We start from the raw sequence: 21,260 nt of genomic DNA, 5'->3' as shown, positions 1-21,260 counted from the left end.
GTACTCTAATTGTTCAGAAATAAATTCATTTTGAAGTTTGCATGTTGACCTTTTTGAGGTCGATGACAAGTTTTTGTTATCGTCAAGTTTTGTGGGCCTTGAGGAATCAGAGGCTATCCTTTGGACCGACCTCACAACCTTGTTCATCATCTGATTGGTCATATCAAGCCACCTCACTGAATGCCCAAATGCCCTCCCTAAGTGTCCAGATTCCTCTGATACATACATCCTAAACCCGGCACCTGAGAGTTCATTATTTGCGTTCGCTGTATAATCGATCGCCGCGCCATCTCTGTTAAATTTGAAGAACTGAAATACTTTCTACAGTGTTTCAGTTCGTCTGTTTGCCTGGAGATGGCGCGGCGATCGGATCAACGTTGAAGCGACGTATTTATGTAAATCGGATAAGGGCCGTTACGGCTGCCCAAATATTCTCACTCCCGTCGGTTGCCCAGGGTAGACTCCTGAGGCTGAGGTAGTCGAACGCCATCTAAGACGTTTTGTTTGTGATGTAGGACTGTGTGACAAATAATTGGAATCATACTAATGACAGCTTTTGCAACAGACGACGAATAAACTGGTCGAAGACCAAGTAGCAGGGACACCTTATAAGGAAAGCCATCCTGACATACCTGTGATTTGCCCAGATTCCAGATTCCCAGATTTTCATACATTTGGTCAAATTACCCCCTAATTTACCTACAATACCCTACAAATACCTAATAGTACCTTAGCGAAGGGTAATTTTTATTAAGTAGTGATCGACCTTCAGAAAACTGCACACCACCAACCAATCATGCTGCAAACTGAATCAAGTCTTGCATCTAATGACGCGTTTGGTAGTAATGAATGGCCAGGTATTCGGTGTTTGGTGGTAGGGCTTTTTGTTGGTCACCACGGAACAGTTTACATAATCAGTATTTCAATTGTTCAGAAATAAATTCATGGTATTGAATGAAACATTGCAGTTCGTCAGTGGTGTTGGGGGAATGTGAAATCGGGATTCCCCGTTTTTGTCGGGCTGATGAAATCCGCTGCTGCCGGAAATTTCTCCGAAAGGGCCGCGAGGACACCTGTACATTGTTCTCTTGGGATTGAGAAATGGGGATTCCCGGTATGGGGAATTCCCGATTTTGTTGTTGTTGTCTAATTCTGTAGCCCCCTTGGAATTTCTCCGGAGGGGCCGCAAGAACACTGTGTAGGAGAAAGTGGTGAGGTTTGTCCGGAGTGTTCTCGAAATTGGGAGGGAAGAGGTTGTTTTTCGTAGTAGGAAGTCATCTATGGTTATATGTAGAATGTTGTTTTGATAATATGTAAACTTGGAATTACTTGGAAAACGAATTTGACGGGGAAATCCGAGCCAAGATGTATACATCAATACATTACATTTCGTCAGTGGTTTTGGGGACTTCCAAAATTGCCATGCACTACGGGAGACAAATCCCCTCAATAACCCGTCCACAGGACGGGTACTATGCTAGTACATCCTAAACCCGGCACCTGAGAGGTCATTATTTTGCGCGTTCGCTGTATAATCGATCGCCGCGCCATCTCTGTTAAACATGAGGAACTGAAATACTTTCTGCAGTGTTTCAGTTCTTCTGTTTGCCTGGAGATGGCGCGGCGATCGGATCAACGTTGAAGCGACGTATTCATGTAAATCGGATAGGGGCCGCTACGGCTGCCCAAACCTCTCGCTCCCGTCCGTTGCCCAAGGTAGACTCCTGACGCTGAGGTAGTCGCCATCTAAGATGTTTTGTATGTGATGTAGGCCTATGTGACAAATAATCGGAATCATAGGCCTACTGATGATAACTTTTGCAACAGAGACGACGAATAAACTGGTCGCAGACCAAGTAGCAGGGACATCATATAATCATTGCCATTCTGACATACTGCAAACTGAATCAAGTCCTGCATTTAATGAAGCGTAGTCAAGAATGGCCAGGTATTCGCTGGTTGGCGGTTGGTGGTGGGGCTTTTCGTCACTTGGAAAAGAGTACATGCCTATGTGTGTGTACATAACCTGTACTCTAATTGTTCAGAAATAAATTCATTTTGAAGTTTGCATGTTGACCTTTTTGAGGTCGATGACAAGTTTTTGTTATCGTCAAGTTTCGTGGGCCTGGAGAAATCAGAGGCTATCCTGTGGACCGACGTCACAACCTTGTTCATCATCTGATTGGTCATATCAAGCCACCTCACTGAACAAATGCCCTCCCTAAGTGCCCAGATTCCTCTGATACATACATCCTAAACCCGGCACCTGAGAGTTCATTTATTTTGCGTGTTCGCTGTATAATCGATCGCCGCGCCATCTCTGTTAAATTTGAAGAACTGAAATACTTTCGACAGTGTTTCAGTTCGTCTGTTTGCCTGGAGATGGCGCGGCGATCGGATCAACGTTGAAGCGACGTATTTATGTAAATCGGATAAGGGCCGTTACGGCTGCCCAAATACTCTCGGTCCCGTCGGTTGCACAGGGTAGACTCGATCCTGAGGCTGAGGTAGTCGAACGCCATCTAAGACGTTCTGTTTGTGATGTAGGACTATGTGACATATAATCGGAATCATACTGAAGATAACTTGTGCAACAGACGACGAATAAACTGGTCGAAGACCAAGTAGCAGGGACACCTTATAAGCCATCCTGACATACCAGTGATTTGCCCAGATTCCAGATTCCCAGATTTTCATACATTTGTCCAAATTACCCCCTACTTTACCTACAATACCCTACAAATACCTAACAGTACCTTAGTCAAGGGTAATTTTTTAAGGATCGACCTTCAAAAAACAGCATACCACCAACCAATTATGCTGCAAACTGAATCAAATCTTGCATTCAATGAAGCGTTTGGTAGTAATGAATAGCCAGGTATTCGGTAGTTGGTGGTGGAACTTTTTAATCGTCACTTGGAAAAGTGTACATGCCTATGTGTGTGTACATAACCTGTACTCTGATTGTTCAGAATTAAATTCATTTGGAAGTTTGCATGTTGACCTTTTTGAGGTCGATGACAAGTTTTTGTCTAGTTTTGTGGGCCTCGAGGAATCAGAGGCTATCCTGTGGACCGACGTCACAACCTTGTTCATCATCTGATTGGTCATATCAAGCCACCTCACTGAACAAATGCCCTCCCTAAGTGCCCAGATTCCTCTGATACATACATCCTAAACCCGGCACCAGAGAGTTCATTATTTTGCACGTTCGCTGTATAATCGATCGCCGCGCCATCTCTGTTAAATTTGAAGAACTGAAATACTTTCTACATCGTTTCAGTTCTTCTGTTTGCCTGGAGATGGCGCGACGATCGGATCAACGTTGTAGATCTTGAATGTTAGGGGAAATGAACAAGATAGAATACCTGATAATATGCTCGACACTTTACAAAATCATTTTAAAGAATTAAATGCTGGGAATGTGGCCGACGAAAGTTTCGAGATGACTACTGAGCAGATAAACAGGGGAGATGAAGTGTTGAATAGGCAGATAGAGAGGGGGGAAATTTTGACCCAAATAAGAAAATTGAAGCGGAGAAAGGCCAGTGGAGTTGACGGTATTACAAACGAACTTATCATTAACACCGGGGAGTATTTAATAGATTTTTATTATAATTTGTTTAACAGAATTTTGGACAGTGGATGCATACCGACAAATTGGATTAATGGCATTATAAAACCAATCTATAAGAAAAAGGGTGATAGAACAAAGGGTGAGAATTACAGAGGTATTACTTTATTAAGCTGTTTAGGTAAATTGTTCACAGCTATTTTAAATAGCAGGTTAGACGAGTATGTGAATTTACACGAGGTATTAGGTGAAGAACAAACAGGTTTCAGATCAGGTTACTCTACCATGGACAATGTTTTTGTTCTGAAGTGTTTGATTGATTTGTATTTGAGTAAGGGCAAACGCTTATATGTGGTATTTATTGATTTCAAACAAGCTTTCGATAAAATATGGAGGTTAGGACTTTGGCGTAAACTTATTGGAAATGGTATAAACGGTAAAATATTGAATGTCATGGTAAATATGTATGATAAAGCGAAATCGTGTGTTCAGATTAACAATAATAGATCAGATTATTTTCCGTGTTCCATAGGGGTTAGGCAGGGCGAAAATATGTCGCCACTCTTATTTGCGTTATATCTAAACGATTTTGAAATTTTTTTGAACGACCATGGTTTTAATGGTCCTTCTGATTTACATATCAATAGCCGATGTGAGTTTTTAGACAACTTGGAGATTTTTTTGAAGCTGGCAATATTATCGTATGCGGACGATATGATTCTTATGGCAGATGATCCTAACGAGTTACAAAACGCCCTGAACTTATTGCACGATTACTGTGAGGAGTGGCATCTGATCGTAAATATTAAGAAAACCAAGGCAATGATTTTTTCTCGGGGAAAGCTTAGAGTAAATATACCGGAATTTAGATATAATGGGGGTAGGGTCGAGTTGGTAGACCATTTCACATACTTAGGCGTAACATTCTCATATAATGGAAATTTTGCGAGGGCAATAAAAGATAGATATAATAAAGGTATGAAAGCCATGTTTGGTGTACTGAGAGCGTGTAGAAGACTTTCTCTTACGGTCGAATTGAGTCTAGACATATTTGACAAAGTAGTCACACCAGTTTTGCTATACGGTAGTGAGGTGTGGGGTAACCAAAACACCGAGTTGCTGGACCGTGTACAAGTTAAATTTTGCAAATATTTGCTACGATTACCGTTAAGAACTCCTACAGTAATGGTAATGGGAGAACTTGGGCGACACTCTTTGAAGATTCACATAGCCGTGCGAATGTTATCTTTTTGGAACAGACTCAGAATTGGAAAAACAGATAAATGGGCTTATATCTTTTATAACATAACTAGGGAGCATTTAGACAAGGGTTATTTAAACCAAGGCTGGTGTAAAAGTGTGAAAACTGTTCTAGACGGCTGTGGCCTCACTCAAATTTGGTATACTCCCGAGGTTTTGTCCCTACGAGAACTGAAAATTGTAGTTGAACAGATAATGAGAGACCAGTGTGAACAACTATGGAGAAACGAGGTAAATAACGATTTCAGATGTATAATTTATAGAATGTTTAAACAAAACCTGAATATGGAGCCCTATGTTAAAAAATTACCATTATATCAAACGGTCAGTATTTGTAAATTTCGTACTGGATCTATAAAATTCCCAGAAACAGTAACCAGAATGTATAGAAATGAAACTGCAGAAAATATTTGTGGTCTTTGTGACCAGGTTTGTGTAAGAGACGAACTTCATTATTTTATTACATGTCCGTATTTCCGTCACATGCGAGTAAGGTTGTTTCCAAACTTAAAAGAATTACCTCAGGTTTTTTATCATGAATTTTTCCATCGCATTATGACTAAATGTTCCCGGGTAAACTTAGACAATATTCATAGTTTTTGTAAAGAATTCATCAGCTTGGTCCACCATATGTAAATGTTAAATCATGTAACCTCTTATACCCGAAAGGGTTTTTTGGAGAGAAATAAATTATGTTATGTTATGTTATGTTATGTTATGTAGCGATGTATTTATGTAAATCGGATAGGGGCCGTTACGGCTGCCCAAAAATTCTCACTCCCGTCGGTTGCCCAGCGTAGACTCCTGAGGCTGAGGTAGTCGAACGCCATCTAAGATGTTTTGTTTGTGATGTAGGCCTATGTGACAAATAATCGGAATCATACTGATGATAACTTGTGCAACAGACGACGAATAAACTGGTTGGCATTTTGAGGTCGATGACAAGTTTTTGTTATTGTCTAGTTTTGTGGGCCTGGAGAAATCAGAGGCTATCCTGTGGACCGACGTCACAACCTTGTTCATCATCTGATTGGTCATATCAAGCCACCTCACTGAACAAATGCCCTCCCTAAGTGATCTGCCCAGATTCCTCCTATACCTACATCGTAAACCAGGTGTAACGTTTTTGAGTGTTTCTGCTTTTGAGTGTTTCCCCTCATTGTTTGGGAACGCTCAAAAATAGATTGACGAGTTTTTCTGTGTATCTCCCCTATTGAAAAGTCATGGTCTCTCTACCTATTGTTTGGAAACACTGAAACATGGGGAACAACCACAGATGTTACACCGGCACCTGAGAGTGAGAGTTCATTATTTTGCGCGTTCGCTGTATAATCGATCGCCGCGCCATCTCTGTTAAATTTGAAGAACTGAAATACTTTCTACAGTGTTTCAGTTCGTCTGTTTGCCTGGAGATGGCGCGGCGATCGGATCAACGTTGAAGCGACGTATTTATGTAAATCGGATAAGGGCCGTTACGGCTGCCCAAATATTCTCACTCCCTTCGGTTGCCCAGGGTAAACTCCTGAGGCTGAGGTAGTCGAACGCCATCTAAGACGTTTTGTTTGTGATGTAGGACTGTGTGACAAATAATTGGAATCATACTAATGATAGCTTTTGCAACAGACGACGAATAAACTGGTCGAAGACCAAGAAGCAGGGACACCTTATAAGCTATCCTGACATACCTGTGATTTGCCCAGATTCCAGATTCCCAGATTTTCATACATTTGGTCAAATTACCCCCTAATTTACCTACAATACCCTACAAATACCTAATAGTACCTTAGCGAAGGGTAATTTTTATTAAGTAGGGATCGACCTTCAGAAAACTGCACACCACCAACCAATCATGCTGCAAACTGAATCAAGTCTTGCATCTAATGACGCGTTTGGTAGTAATGAATGGCCAGGTATTCGGTGGTTGGTGGTAGGGCTTTTTGATGGTCACCACGGAACAGTTTACATAATCAGTATTTCAATTGTTCAGAAATAAATTCATGGTATTGAATGAAACATTGCAGTTCGTCAGTGGTGTTGGGGGAATGTGAAATCGGGATTCCCCGTTTTTGTCGGGCTAATGAAATCCGCTGCTGCCGGAAATTTCTCCGAAAGGGCCGCGAGGACACCTGTACATTGTTCTCTTGGGATTGAGAAATGGGGATTCCCGGTATGGGGAATTCCCGATTTTGTTGTTGTTGTCTAATTCTGTAGCCCCCTTGGAATTTCTCCGGAGGGGCCGCAAGAACACTGTGTAGGAGAAAGTGGTGAGGTTTGTCCGGAGTGTTCTCGAAATTGGGAGGGAAGAGGTTGTTTTTCGTAGTAGGAAGTCATCTATGGTTATATGTAGAATGTTGTTTTGATAATATGTAAACTTGGAATTACTTGGAAAACGAATTTGACGGGGAAATCCGAGCCATGATGTATACATCAATACATTACATTTCGTCAGTGGTTTTGGGGACTTCCAAAATTGCCATGCACTACGGGAGACAAATCCCCTCAATAACCCGTCCACAGGACGGGTACTATGCTAGTACATCCTAAACCCGGCACCTGAGAGGTCATTATTTTGCGCGTTCGCTGTATAATCGATCGCCGCGCCATCTCTGTTAAACATGAGGAACTGAAATACTTTCTGCAGTGTTTCAGTTCTTCTGTTTGCCTGGAGATGGCGCGGCGATCGGATCAACGTTGAAGCGACGTATTCATGTAAATCGGATAGGGGCCGCTACGGCTGCCCAAAACTTCTCGCTCCCGTGCGTTGCCCAAGGTAGACTCCTGACGCTGAGGTAGTCGAACGCCATCTAAGATGTTCTGTATGTGATGTAGGCCTATGTGACAAATAATCGGAATCATAGGCCTACTGATGATAACTTTTGCAACAGAGACGACGAATAAACTGGTCGAAGACCAAGTAGCAGGGACACCATATAATCATTGCCATTCTGACATACTGCAAACTGAATCAAGTCTTGCATTTAATGAAGCGTTTGGTAGTCAAGAATGGCCAGGTATTCGGTGGTTGGTGGTGGTTTTTGATCATCACTTGGAAAAGAGTACATGTCTATGTGTGTGTACATAACCTGTATTTTAATCATTCAAAAATAAATTCATGGTATTGAAACATATATCCTGTTATTTTCATTTGGAAGTTTTTGAGGTCGATGACAAGTTTTTGTTATCGTCAAGTTTTGTGGGCCTCGAGGAATCAGAGGCTATCCTTTGGACTGACGTCACAACCTTGTTCATCATCTGATTGGTCATATCAAGCCACCTCACTGAACAAATGCCCTCCCTAAGTGTCCAGATTCCTCTGATACATACATCCTAAACCCGGCACCTGAGAGTTCATTTATTTTGCGCGTTCGCTGTATAATCGATCGCCGCGCCATCTCTGTTAAATTTGAAGAACTGAAATACTTTCTACAGTGATTCAGTTCTTCCTGTCTGCCTGGAGATGGCGCGGCGATCGGATCAACGTTGAAGCGACGTATTTAGGTAAATTGGCATTTTGAGGTCGATGACAAGTTTTTGTTATCGTCTAGTTTTGTGGGCCTGGAGAAATCAGAGGCTATCCTTTGGACCGACGCCACAACCTTGTTCATCATCTGATTGGTCATATCAAGCCACCTCACTGAACAAATGCCCTCCCTAAGTGCCCAGATTCCTCTGATACATACATCCTAAACCCGGCACCTGAGATTTCATTTATTTTTGCGCGTTCGCTGTATAATCGATCGCCGCGCCATCTCTGTTAAATTTGAAGAACTGAAATACTTTCTACAGTGTTTCAGTTCTTCTGTTTGCCTGGAGATGGCGCGGCGATCGGATCAACGTTGAAGCGACGTATTCATGTAAATCGGATAGGGGCCGTTACGGCTGCCCAAATATTCTCGGTCCCGTCGGTTGCCCAGGGTAGACTCCTGAGTCTGAGGTAGTCGAACGCCATCTAAGACGTTTTGTTTGTGATGTTGGACTATGTGACAATTGGAATCATACTAATGATAGCTTTGCAACAGAGACGACGAATAAACTGGTCGAAGACCAAGTAGCAGGGACACCATATAATCATTGCCATTCTGACATACTGCAAACTGAATCAAGTCTTGCATTTAATGAAGCGTTTGGTAGTCAAGAATGGCCAGGTATTCGCTGGTTGGCGGTTGGTGGTGGGGCTTTTCGTCACTTGGAAAAGAGTACATGCCTATGTGTGTGTACATAACCTGTACTCTAATTGTTCAGAAATAAATTCATTTTGAAGTTTGCATGTTGACCTTTTTGAGGTCGATGACAAGTTTTTGTTATCGTCAAGTTTTGTGGGCCGTGAGGAATCAGAGGCTATCCTTTGGACCAACCTCACAACCTTGTTCATCATCTGATTGGTCATATCAAGCCACCTCACTGAACAAATGCCCTCCCTAAGTGCCCAGATTCCTCTGATACATACATCCTAAACCCGGCACCTGAGAGTTCATTTATTTTGCGCGTTCGCTGTATAATCGATCGCCGCGCCATCTCTGTTAAATTTGAAGAACTGAAATACTTTCTACAGTGTTTCAGTTCGTCTGTTTGCCTGGAGATGGCGCGGCGATCGGATCAACGTTGAAGCGACGTATTTATGTAAATCGGATAAGGGCCGTTACGGCTGCCAAAATATTCTCAGTCCCGTCGGTTGCACAGGGTAGACTCGATCCTGAGGCTTAGGTAGTCGAACGCCATCTAAGACGTTCTGTTTGTGATGTAGGACTATGTGACATATAATTGGAATCATACTAATGACAGCTTTTGCAACAGACGACGAATAAACTGGTCGAAGACCAAGTAGCAGGGACACCTTATAAGGAAAGCCATCCTGACATACCAGTGATTTGCCCAGATTCCAGATTCCCAGATTTTCATACATTTGGCCAAGTTACCCCCTACTTTACCTACAATACCCTACAAATACCTAACAGTACCTTAGTCAAGGGTAATTTTTTAAGGATCGACCTTCAAAAAACAGCATACCACCAACCAATTATGCTGCAAACTGAATCAAATCTTGCATTTAATGAAGCGTTTGGTAGTCATGAATAGCCAGGTATTCGGTGGTTGGTGGTGGAACTTTTGAATCGTCACTTGGAAAAGAGTACATGTCTATGTGTGTGTACATAACCTGTACTCTAATTGTTCAAAAATAAATTCATTTGAAAGTTTGCATGTTGACCTTTTTGAGGTCGATGACAAGTTTTTGTTATCGTCAAGTTTTGTGGGCCTCGAGGAATCAGAGGCTATCCTTTGGACCAACCTCACAACCTTGTTCATCATCTGATTGGTCATATCAAGCCACCTCACTGAACAAATGCCCTCCCTAAGTGCCCAGATTCCTCTGATACCTACATCGTAAACCCGGTGTAACATCTGTGGTTGTTCCCCATGTGTCAGTGTTTCCAAACAATAGGCAGCTAGAGAGACCACGACTTTTCAATAGGGGGGATACACAGAAAAACTTGTCAATCTATTTTTGAGCGTTCCCAAACAATGAGGGGAAACACTCACACACGGGAAACACTCACATATATTACACCGGCACCTGAGAGTTCATTATTTTGCGCGTTCGCTGTATAATCGATCGCCGCGCCATCTCTGTTAAATTTGAAGAACTGAAATACTTTCTACAGTGTTTCAGTTCTCCCTTTCTGCCTGGAGATGGCGCGGCGATCGGATCAACGTTGAAGCGACGTATTTAGGTAAATTGGCATTTTGAGGTCGATGACAAGTTTTTGTTATCGTCTAGTTTTGTGGGCCTGGAGAAATCAGAGGCTATCCTTTGGACCGACGTCACAACCTTGTTCATCATCTGATTGGTCATATCAAGCCACCCCTTAACAAATGCCCTCCCTAAGTGCCCAGATTCCTCTGATACATACATCCTAAACCCGGCACCTGAGAGTTCATTATTTTGCGCGTTCGCTGTATAATCGATCGCCGCGCCATCTCTGTTAAATTTGAAGAACTGAAATACTTTCTGCAGTGATTCAGTTCTTCTGTTTGCCTGGAGATGGCGCGGCGATCGGATCAACGTTGAAGCGACGTATTCATATAAATCGGATAAGGGCCGTTACGGCTGCCCAAAATTTTCACTCCCGTCGGTTGCCCAGGTAGACTCCTGAGGCTGAGGTACTCGAACGCCATCTAAGACGTTTTGTTTGTGATGTAGGCCTATGTGACAATCGGAATCATACTGATGATAACTTGTGCAACAGACGACGAATAAACTGGTTGGCATTTTGAGGTCGATGACAAATTTTTGTTACTGTCTAGTTTTGTGTGGGCCTGGAGAAATCAGAGGCTATCCTGTGGACCGACGTCACAACCTTGTTCATCTTCTGATTGGTCATATCAAGCCACCTCACTGAACAAATGCCCTCCCTAAGTGAGCTGCCCAGATTCCTCATATACCTACATCCTAAACCCGGCACCTGAGAGTGAGAGTTCATTATTTTGCGCGTTCGCCGTATAATCGATTGCCGCGGCATCTCTGTTAAACTTGAAGAACTGATATACTTTCCAACATATTTCAGTTATCAATTCTGGCTAGAGATGGCGCGGCGATCGGATCAACGTTGAAGCGACGTATTTCTGTAAAATGGATAAGGGCCGTTACGGCTGATTAAAAATTCTCGGTCCCGTGGGTTGCCCGGGGTAGACTCATGAGGCTGAGGTAGTCGAACGCCATTCTAGTATAAAGTTATTTGATGAATTTATTAGATTTGGATTTGGTGGATTCGAAACCAATGCACTTATCTAAAAGCAATCGTAAAAGAGCTGCCAAGAGTAAAGTTTATGTAAGTATGACGGCCTATTGGCTATCACACATGTTCATAACTGTTCTCGGGGTCCGCTGATGGATGTCATTGATACTGGCACAAGTATTTATCGCCTGTGCGTCAGAGGTGGCCGACCGCCCTTTCTACATCACCAGAGGAGGTAACGTGATGACGTCAAGTCAACGTGATTTCATGCCATTGGCCGCCAACGCAGTGCACTCGGTCCGTGCCTGAACATGGATTTATCAAGAGTTTGTGAGTCTTTGTGAAGCTGATGTCGTCATCACAATTATATAAACAACTCGTATGTAAAAAGCGAAATACATGTACAAGAACATCGTGATTACAGAAACTAATAACTGTCCTTGTGTTGGCCCATCACATCATTTCAACGGCCTTGCCTGTGTCACGGTAATCCGGACCAAACTTCACGAGATCGCGTTCAGCCTTCTCTCATCGTCTGCAGGTAATCCTGCGAGATATTCTGGCAGACGCTGCCCTCGTCTTCTCGAGTCGCGTGGATCGAGAGGAGGCGGGCCGGGGGGCCTGCAAAGGGAAGGGCATACTTAATTGAAGATGAACGAAGTTCGAGGTATGTGTCAAGGCATTCAGGTTTAATGTATATGTAACACAGACGCATAAACATTTTTTACAGTGTTAAGGTGCGTGTTGGCAGCAAATATTCAACTACATGGACCGTCCTACCAACCACTCACGTCCATGGGACCGTCCTCCCAACCACTCACGTCCATGTTTCGCCTCGGCACTGACCGACCGTGTCGTTTCTTACCCTAGTTGCTGCTGACTGACTTTCCACGCCATAAACCTCTCCTGCCAGCTAACAGGCGTCTCGTTACCACGGTAACCAGAGGGGTCATCCAGCGTCCTATCAGAAAATGCCCGCCGCATGTCGTGACCAGCAGGAGCGCCACCGCTCGGAGCAGTCGGAGGGTCAGGCAGGCGACGGTTGTTCCGGTCATTAATTGGTCGAAACAGACTCGAAGGTCTTTCCAGGGACTTCGCCCTGCTCGCCAGAACGATATCTGGTTCCTCATGAGGTCTCGTCCTCCTCTCGCGGGATCTCGGTCGCCTGCCTCTTTGTTTGTCATCGTCCCCAGCTTGTCTTGGTCTTCCATTTGAGCCCTGTCGTTCCCTTCCTTCGCGAGGTTGCTGTGGTGATCTGTGTTCGCTTGGAGGCATGATCGGCGGGCCTCGAGTGTCCTCAGGCTGGCAGTGATACCCATGGGAGGGCCGATCAAGCCCGACTTGTAGCGGAGGGACGTGCGTCATTGGCTGTGGCTCACCACCCTGCCAAGAGTGTGACGTCATGAGACCTTGGTAGCTGCAAACACGACAAATCAATTTTAAAAACAGATGAAATTTCGGCTAAATAATCAGATCCAAGGATTCGGCCACATATTTTGTCATCACAGTCACTGATCATCATTATGGTCATCACAACAGCCAATATAACCTTCTTCGGTACAGAGCACTTCACTTGACAAAGGGGGTAAGGCACCGTCATGTCAGAAAGACCGTCCTCTCACCCATAAGGCTATCACCCTACTTCTCCAGACATGGTCCTCCAACTTACTCAAAAAGCTGAATTCAGACGGTACCAAAAGTGAAGGCAAGCAAGTATACAAAGAATACTAGAGAGTTGAGAAATCCATTCATCAACATGTTGACCACGGAGAACTAGTCAGTCTATCAGGCCACCTACCCGGGCATGTCCATCTCATGGGAGAACTAGTCAGTCTATCAGGCCACCTACCCGGGCATGTCCATCGCATGGAGTGGGAACTCCTCCCTGGCCTCCTTTCTCCCCTTCTTGCGACAGGACCACGCAAAGAGGGTGACAATCGTGAGAAGCACCAGCACCCCGGCGGCACAACCAAGGGCGATGGAGAAGTAGTCTTGGAATGTGACTGAAAAGGAAAACAGAAATGAGAGTGGGCAGGTCAACTAGTCTAAACTCCCGAGGCAGCTGTTATAGTTAGTTTGTTTGTAATAAGCTAAAGAATTATAACCAATTTCTACCTCTGCCGGGGAGTTGCCAAAGTCCGTAAGAGTCGGCTGCGGTTGCGGACAAACGGACTTCTCGCGTGGGAACAGGCCTTTCACTTGAAATAGACAGCCAGGGGGATCCTCAATGTACCAGTGGTAGGGCGATCAAGCTATTCTTTTGTCCTTCGCTCAATTCTCAAAACGTAGGTTCATTGGCCTGCGCAGGTTCTCGGTATTAAGGTGCGTTGTGCAGAAATGACGCAAGCCGATGGACCCGGACTTCGGGTGAAATAAAAAAGCTTGATCGGCCTACTGGTAAAGTGTCACATGATTCTAAAAGGCCTCGTCTAAATTTATGTTCCCCTCAGTCACTTGGGCGATGTTCTCAAAATAGGACCCAATCACAAACTATCAAACTGGTTGGTACACTGGTCCTTGAAGAGAGCGGCCAGCAGATCTCATGCAGCTCTTTGGTAAAGTGCCAAACTCAAGGGCGTATTATTCACTTTTATCAAAATGTCTGGTACCGACCATTGTTCGATACATCAAGTACTGGTTAGACAGACAGCTCTAGGTATTCATGTAGTATTTGCATTCAGAGTTGTTTGAATATAAGATGATCTCAACGGACATTCTACAAGCTACCCTATCCTTCATATCAGATATACATGGCTTTCAGTTTAGGCATCAGTGTAGAGGAAAACTATAATGTTGCACTTCTACAACTGCAATGAACATTGGGGTGCGCCTTTCTCAACAGATGCTTTTGATAGGCGACACTCCGTACTATTTGAGATGTACGGACAGCTCTCGGCATGCAGTATTTACCGTGGACTAGTCTAAATACAGAGCTGAATCGAAAAAATAATCTAGCGATGGCTTGTCTAACTGATTAGGTGTTCTCACATGGAGCCACTCAACTGTCGAGAATATGATATGATATTAATCTAGGGCGTCAGCAGGAATATGGACCTGGATATCATGCAAGCAGCTTGCCTCATGCCCCTTTCCATAATGGTTCAAGTGGACTTTCCGAAAGGTAATTTGAATTTTCTTTCTTGGATATTGAAAATCAGTGCAATTGGGCCAAACTTGGAAATCAATTTTGAATGAAAAAGTAATCGGTCGGTGGAACCCCGAACTCTACCGTACGGGATCAATTTCCAGTGACCAGTTGCAATAATAATGTACCGGAAAATTAGTGTACGATAGTTACAATCGTAACACCTCCGTACATAAAATAAATTAGTTGAGTTAAATTAGTCTAAAACGAGAGCCGCCGGCTATTTTTGTTTATCCGGGCAACAAGCCCATTGGTTTGAGTAGGCCTAGCCGTTTGCCAAGGATGAGATTTTCTAACCTCACACAACCAACCTAACCGAAGAAAACTCTTGTGACTACTTACTTTCCATGGTTATCTTGTCAATCCATCCACAAAGTCCACCCGCACCGCTTCCCGTCTCATTCTATCTGTACGTGTAGGCCTCGGTCATCCCACCGACGCCAAGCCCGCCACTTGGACTGAACGAGCAAGCATTTCATACTCAGGCAAGCTATTTTTAAAGGTCAAGTGCCCACGTTCGCTATGGTCGTCAGAAATTTTGAATTTTAATCATCAAACAGTCCATGGATGCATTTCGAACAAGTGCAAGAATATACAATACGCTGATCCGCGGGGTGGATGTAAATGTTATACACTTTCGAACTGCTCGACTTTCTTGTGTGCTCTAAAGCCGTTTGTTAGGCAGGTTCTGCATCCCTACGAACAGCTGAGAACGACCAAATGCAAATGTACTTTATCCACGTCTTTTTAAAAGATGTTGTTCCGGTTTCTCGTGGAACTGGTTATAAAAGATGATTCAGGAATGCAGCCTAAAGGAATCTGCAAAGGACTAATGACTGTCTCGACAACATTGGAGTTCGTATTGTGTAAGTCGTAGGGTTGCTAAACCTGCCTATTATGGTCACATTGAAAAACACGACGACATGCGCTGAATGCTTTTTGGTGAAATCCCGAAGGCTTTTAATAATCAGTATTTGTACAGTTAGAGATATGCGAGGGCATTGTCGTGGGCATTCAATGATGGACCCATGCCAACAAGGAGGTGAATTGATGTACTTCACACAGCACGGTGTCTGTTCTTATCAAAGTGGACTAGAATCACATGACAATCCACCCTTCCTTGGTCAAAGTTGCTGTACATCAGTACACAATCTATGACTGTAAATCAAGAGCAAACTTGACTTGAACTTTTGATTTCTTCAGGATATTCGATGAACCAAGACCATACATCATACAATGTTTACCAATCATATTGACGAAGCTTAAGGGTGACCGACAAACATTGTCATGGTAGGTCAAGCATCAATAAAAACACCTTGTGATTGATAGCTTGCAGTAACTGCTGATTCCAATTATATTTTAAAGCTGTATTGTCTTATCATTTAAATCCCTATGTGAATTGACTCTGGTGCAGTGTAATGGCGGGAACTAACTTTCACTGCGCTCGGTATTGCCATGACTACGCACTTGCGTTTGAAAGCCGACACGGCACGCTGGTCAGTCAGCGCCATGAAAACTGTTCTTAAGATGACTTCATTTTGCCAAACTGACGCGCACCAGAACTCTATCAAACACCAACATTAAGACAAGATGTCGTTCAGAGGTCATGCAGAGAGTGACAACGTCCTCTCGGGAGGCTTTTACCATTTTGAGGATTTTTGATTAGGTCTGGTGTTTCTTAGATTGGCAAAATGGCGTCACTTTAGTTTCACCTTAACCTAGTACGATTCTCTCAATATTCATGTAAACTACCATCAATGTCCAGAAGACAGAGAGATTAACAGTACACCAGTTGGTTATCCTGCATTCTGACCTGCCACCTAGCTATAATCTTGTTACTAGTACGGTATAATTAATCTTGTTACTTTCATCGCATATGTCTGTCGGATCAGTGAATTTAAGTATATGATAAAACGTAGAGCTTGGAGTACAAGTTCGTGACAGAGATGGTAAGGGGAGGATTTGTAGTCGAATCTAAAAAGACAGATGTGTCTCGACGCATGCTGTTGGTAACATCGGTTCCTGACATGCCTCAGCTGGCGAAGTCTGCTATTTTATTTCGTATTCGCTCCTGCCCGCTCGTGCCACACTGACCCAAGAAAAAGACACGCTAATCACCTGCAATGTATAGAGAAATGTGGTGAGCCAGAGGACCATTCTCCAGGCATATCGAAGATACTCTCTCTGCCAACACAGGCGCGTGAAGAGGCCAAATTACCCTTAGAAATCCAATAAAGAACGCTGTGTAGGCGTCGACCAGAGCAAAACATTGGAACAAAATTTCCAGATTCTGTATCCGGTTACGCATGCGCATGACTGAATACTGTGGCAAAGTATATTATGCGCATGTGAACCGGATACAAATCTGGATATTTTGTTCTATTTTCTGCCGACCGCGGCTCTGATTCAAAGGAGTACTACTTTGTACATGATTGACTTGCCATTCAGGGTATCTCTGGAATGGAAGATAGAACATTATACTCACGCTCATCAACAGTAGACCAATGAAGGAGACCACCATGAAGATATAGTAGGGGGTGAAGGATGCCCGGATCTTATCCAAGCAGCCCTGGAAGTGAAAAGAAAACAATGGTCACCATTAAGGTTAATTGATACCTGTGAGGTGATTGTTATTCGAAACGCTACCAAATTCGCCCCCTACTAGCAGAAAGATGAACTTACGGTTTTCCAGTAAGAGTTTGTATCAGTTGGCTTGGTAGTGCATCTCTTATCCAATGCTTGAAACGACCTATAGCTTCCCGTCCCCTTGCAGCAGGTCAACGGCATCCGGCGGACAAAATGTACAGGCCCAACGCTCTTTACTACCGTTGCACCTTCCGCGGGCCTCAAGACTTTCACCTTCCCTTTACCCTTTGCAGACCTCTTGGCTTGTGACGTCTGCACAGCCGTCGTGGGCAACACGGCCTCCAACCTCTTTACATCGCGCTCCTCGAGCCTAATGGCCTTCAATGCTTTCACAGCTCCTCCACCATTTGATTGGAAGCCATGGTAATCAGTCCACCCGTCTACTCCACAACAATGGAACTGGAAACGAAAAACATATTTGAGAATGGCTGCCATGTTTTTTTTCTAAAATTTTTTATACCATTTGAGAGACAAAATGAAAAATCTGAAAAATTTAAGAAAGATTTCTGGGTTTTTAAGGTTAAAACTAAACGTGGAGGTTTTATAATGTAACACCAGGAGTTGATCAAGCTGGCTGGGCATAAGGAGCAGAGACTGATCGACTGGCGATAGCTTGATCGGCCCATGATTGGTCCATTGGGGATCTTGTCTAACTAACCTCGGTCTGTATCACGGAGAAGGTAGCCGAGATCGAGTTCTCCGAGCGAGCAGATGCTAGATAATTGGTCTGCAGTCCACTCTTCAGTGTGCTGCGAACGCCACTGGTGATCTGTAACGAAGTTAATGACATTGACGACCGACATGACAGCCATGCGCGATCTTGGCAACGCATTTTACAAATAGATATTCATAGACACGTTTTCTCTCTTCCTTTCGTGTTACCGTGTTAGAAATATGACTTTTTCTTATAATAACCCACTGTCGAAATTCCATTGCCAATAAGCGGTCAAAACCAGTTTTTAGTCGTCGTGGTTTGATATAATTTCAGCGAGACCATTTCTCCTGCAACCGAATAACTTACTTACCGCTGATTGGCTGATGACCACAGCAATGGCGCTTACCCAAAGCAAAATGGCGATAATCGTCTTCAAGACGGCGCTCTGTAAAGTTCGAAAAGCAGGGAAACTGAGGAACATAGCTTCATTGAGACGGTGATTATCACTTGACGAAGATGTAGAACAGCTGCTGTCGTCATAAAAAGTGGCTGACTTGCAACTGGGTTATGGTTGTTGGGGAGTTCATTTACAAGTTATCTAAACATGAACCTACCTAATCTCTTAATTAGAGAACTTGCACTATTCACTGCGGCGAAGTAAACGCTGCAGTACTTTCCTTTGCAGCCGTTACCAATGCCAATGCTTGGAGACTGCCACCGCAGTTCCTGAGCCTTGTCATTGGTAACCGTTACCAGTGTATTCGCGGTGAACATCACTGGGGTTATCAATGGAGGTTTGCACCTACCGCGGTCAGAAGCCTTTTGGAGTCCTTAAGCCTTCCAACAATGGACACCAACGCAGACACTATGCAGAAGAGTCCGAAAACAATCTCCACAACGCCAATCACACCAGCAAAGAGCCTGTAGTCGCGGACAAACAGCAACAAGACCGCCGTCTGCAAATAAACCAAAAAGGGTGTCAGCATCCCACAAATAGGCGGTGTTGATTTTCCCTAAGGCATGCGCGAAAATTGACGTCACTTTGGCAATACTCTCTTTTCTTTCTTATTCGATTCTCCAGACCGATCATGACCTCTCCCTCAACTATGGTACGATTGCAGAATGCCCTAAATTGCACTGTCATTCAAATTATTTTGTTGGTAATGATACGGCCAAAAGTACACGTACATATAAAAAAACAATTAATGAGTTGAAAAGGAATATGAGCAATGAGAGAATCCTTCATTCCAAACAACTGGTTTGAAATCAAGACATAGACAAAAACTACTCAAGTCGATTAAAGTGGGAATAAATCGGGTGAAGTGCTTACGTATTTTGAGCTCATGAGGAGTCTTGAGGCTCCCTGAATGCCTGGTATCCACCGCCACGTGAGAATCAGCACGCCGGTAATAACACCGAAGAGGCCACCAACCTGAAACAGCGATAGAGTATATACGACGGCCTTTATAATTCACTTTGATACATCGGATGCATCAAAGCGCTTCACAATGACTGTTTAATATCAATATGTAGCGCTTACCTCATCTGTAACTGATATAGAGACACGGGAACTCTTCATGTATAAAGGCCAGAGAAGCATCTGTCTTGGGATTCGAACCAACGGCCTATGCCCTGTGCAACGGGAAAAGCCGGTGACGTGGTCTCAAGAGCGCTGGGCGTCTGACCAAGAAGTAGTGAGTTCAAATCTATTGAGAGCCACTATGTCATTTCCGAGGCAGAGTTTTGCTAAGTAATCATTTTTTATAAAGAATTTTGCAAAGAAATAATGAAAGAAAGCCTCCATTTTATATTCATTTCTTTTTTGTTTTAAATTACTCTGATGCCCTCGTTTCCCCGGGCAATAGTTTGGAACACCTGGTTTCATCCTAACCCCATCCCACCCCTGAGGGACCGTAACATCTGTTAAGCAGCTGAACGGGGAAATCCTGCGATTTCTCGTAACATCACCCGCCTTCATTCCTCCCCCAAGTATAATTTGCCGACTCAATCAAGATCCCGTTAAAAACCCGTCAGACTCTCGTTTTTATGCATATGGATGCACAGCATTGAGCCGTTATCGAGATAGTGATATCCGCCTACACCGTCACGAAGTTCTGAAAAGATCATTTCCATCTTACCAGGTTAAGAACTTCCATTAGCACCGACAGACACTGTCCACAGTAAAACAGGTCGACGCAGCCATTCTTCCTTTCTTTGTACATGTTTAAGATGACCTACGAGAAAGATCCAAATCCGGTTATTATAAGATGTCATCTTAAAAACACCATAGCCAATATCATATCTTACTGTGTACCACAACATTAAGTTATTGTTTTGTTTTTCCCCGAAATACTTTTCTGTGGAACTTTACTAAATGATTGATTACATTGTCATCATGGTAATCAATGGAAAACAACCTTCGTGACAAAGCAGCGCAAACCAACCTTCGTGACAAGGCAGCGCAAACCAACCTTCGTGACAAGGCAGCGCGAACCACATCGAAATTGGTCACGTATTTGACGTGGTATCATAGGCCATAGCGATGGGTCTGTCTCTATTCTTGGTCAAAGTCTTTATACTCTTGGTAATGGTATTAATATGAGCTAGACTATACATCAGTGACATGCAATATGAACTGATATTCCATACCCAGTGTTTCATTTTTCCCCAATAACCTATCGGACTACAGTGTCAAATGCTGGCCCTTAAACCGATCAAACATTTACATCAAACATATTAACAGGAGGAAGCACGACCTTCAAAAGTTGTCTTCAATCTCTTATACGTACCCTTATTTCTCTCCCCTTATCAAGTACTGTTTCTCCAGCGATGATTCTGAAGGTTCTTCTCGTATTCCTGGTGCAGCCTTTCTGATTCTCCAAGCTGCATCAGCTCGGAGATACGTCTCGCGTAACAAGCTGTGTCCTCACCCGCGGCCATATTCTCTCAGTGAGGATGCCCGGGGGGAACGCCTTTTGGGCCATCTAAACCGGCTGTCACGGGGATGATGAGATAAACTTCAAGGAGCTGACGTCACTATCTGGTCTGTTGCCAACAGCAGAGCAAAATCATGTATTGACTTTCTTTCCGAATCAAGAAAATGTCCTGGTTGTTGTTCAAAGGATGCATACATAGTGGCCATCCCTAATGTTTTCAGCTGGACGGGATTTAGACATAAGACCAAACCCGAGCGATGGTGAATGTTCGCCATCATAGAATCTACCATGGGCCATCATAGAATCTACC

The 21,260-nt window shown here is 43.7% G+C and overlaps 2 protein-coding genes across 2 annotated transcripts; both read right to left on the bottom strand.

The window, feature by feature from the left end:
* Positions 1-11,559: 11,559 nt before the first annotated feature.
* LOC135498982 (uncharacterized) lies at positions 11,560-15,570 on the bottom strand. Its single transcript, XM_064789575.1, has 4 exons — positions 15,056-15,570; positions 13,418-13,571; positions 12,434-12,985; positions 11,560-12,189 (listed from the first exon to the last, which is right to left on the bottom strand). Exons 1-4 carry the CDS (start codon positions 15,060-15,062, stop codon positions 12,072-12,074), a joined length of 831 nt encoding a protein of 276 aa, XP_064645645.1. The 5' UTR covers positions 15,063-15,570; the 3' UTR covers positions 11,560-12,071.
* Positions 15,571-15,642: 72 nt separating this feature from the next.
* LOC135498981 (uncharacterized) lies at positions 15,643-20,675 on the bottom strand. Its single transcript, XM_064789574.1, has 9 exons — positions 20,664-20,675; positions 20,153-20,248; positions 19,345-19,446; positions 18,821-18,970; positions 18,385-18,459; positions 18,018-18,128; positions 17,396-17,758; positions 17,199-17,282; positions 15,643-16,831 (listed from the first exon to the last, which is right to left on the bottom strand). The coding sequence occupies exons 1-9, from the start codon at positions 20,673-20,675 to the stop codon at positions 16,763-16,765; spliced, it is 1,062 nt and encodes a 353-aa protein (XP_064645644.1). The 3' UTR covers positions 15,643-16,762.
* Positions 20,676-21,260: the final 585 nt, after the last annotated feature.

Source organism: Lineus longissimus, chromosome 14 (assembly GCF_910592395.1).
Source record: "Lineus longissimus chromosome 14, tnLinLong1.2, whole genome shotgun sequence".
Taxonomy (NCBI): Eukaryota; Metazoa; Nemertea; class Pilidiophora; order Heteronemertea; family Lineidae; genus Lineus; species Lineus longissimus.
The sequence above is the reverse complement of the archived record's forward strand: the minus strand, read 5'-3'. Positions and strand labels throughout refer to the sequence as shown.

Coding starts and splice junctions, on each gene's coding strand:
- LOC135498982 (XM_064789575.1), bottom strand. Junction 12,986..13,417: donor CATGCGATGGACATGCCCGG/GTAGGTGGCCTG, acceptor TCGTGTTTGCAG/CTACCAAGGTCTCATGACGT. Junction 12,190..12,433: donor GTCAGTCAGCAGCAACTAGG/GTAAGAAACGAC, acceptor TTCCCTTTGCAG/GCCCCCCGGCCCGCCTCCTC.
- LOC135498981 (XM_064789574.1), bottom strand. Junction 18,971..19,344: donor TCCTCATGAGCTCAAAATAC/GTAAGCACTTCA, acceptor GTTTATTTGCAG/ACGGCGGTCTTGTTGCTGTT. Junction 17,759..18,017: donor TCTCCGTGATACAGACCGAG/GTTAGTTAGACA, acceptor TTTCGTTTCCAG/TTCCATTGTTGTGGAGTAGA.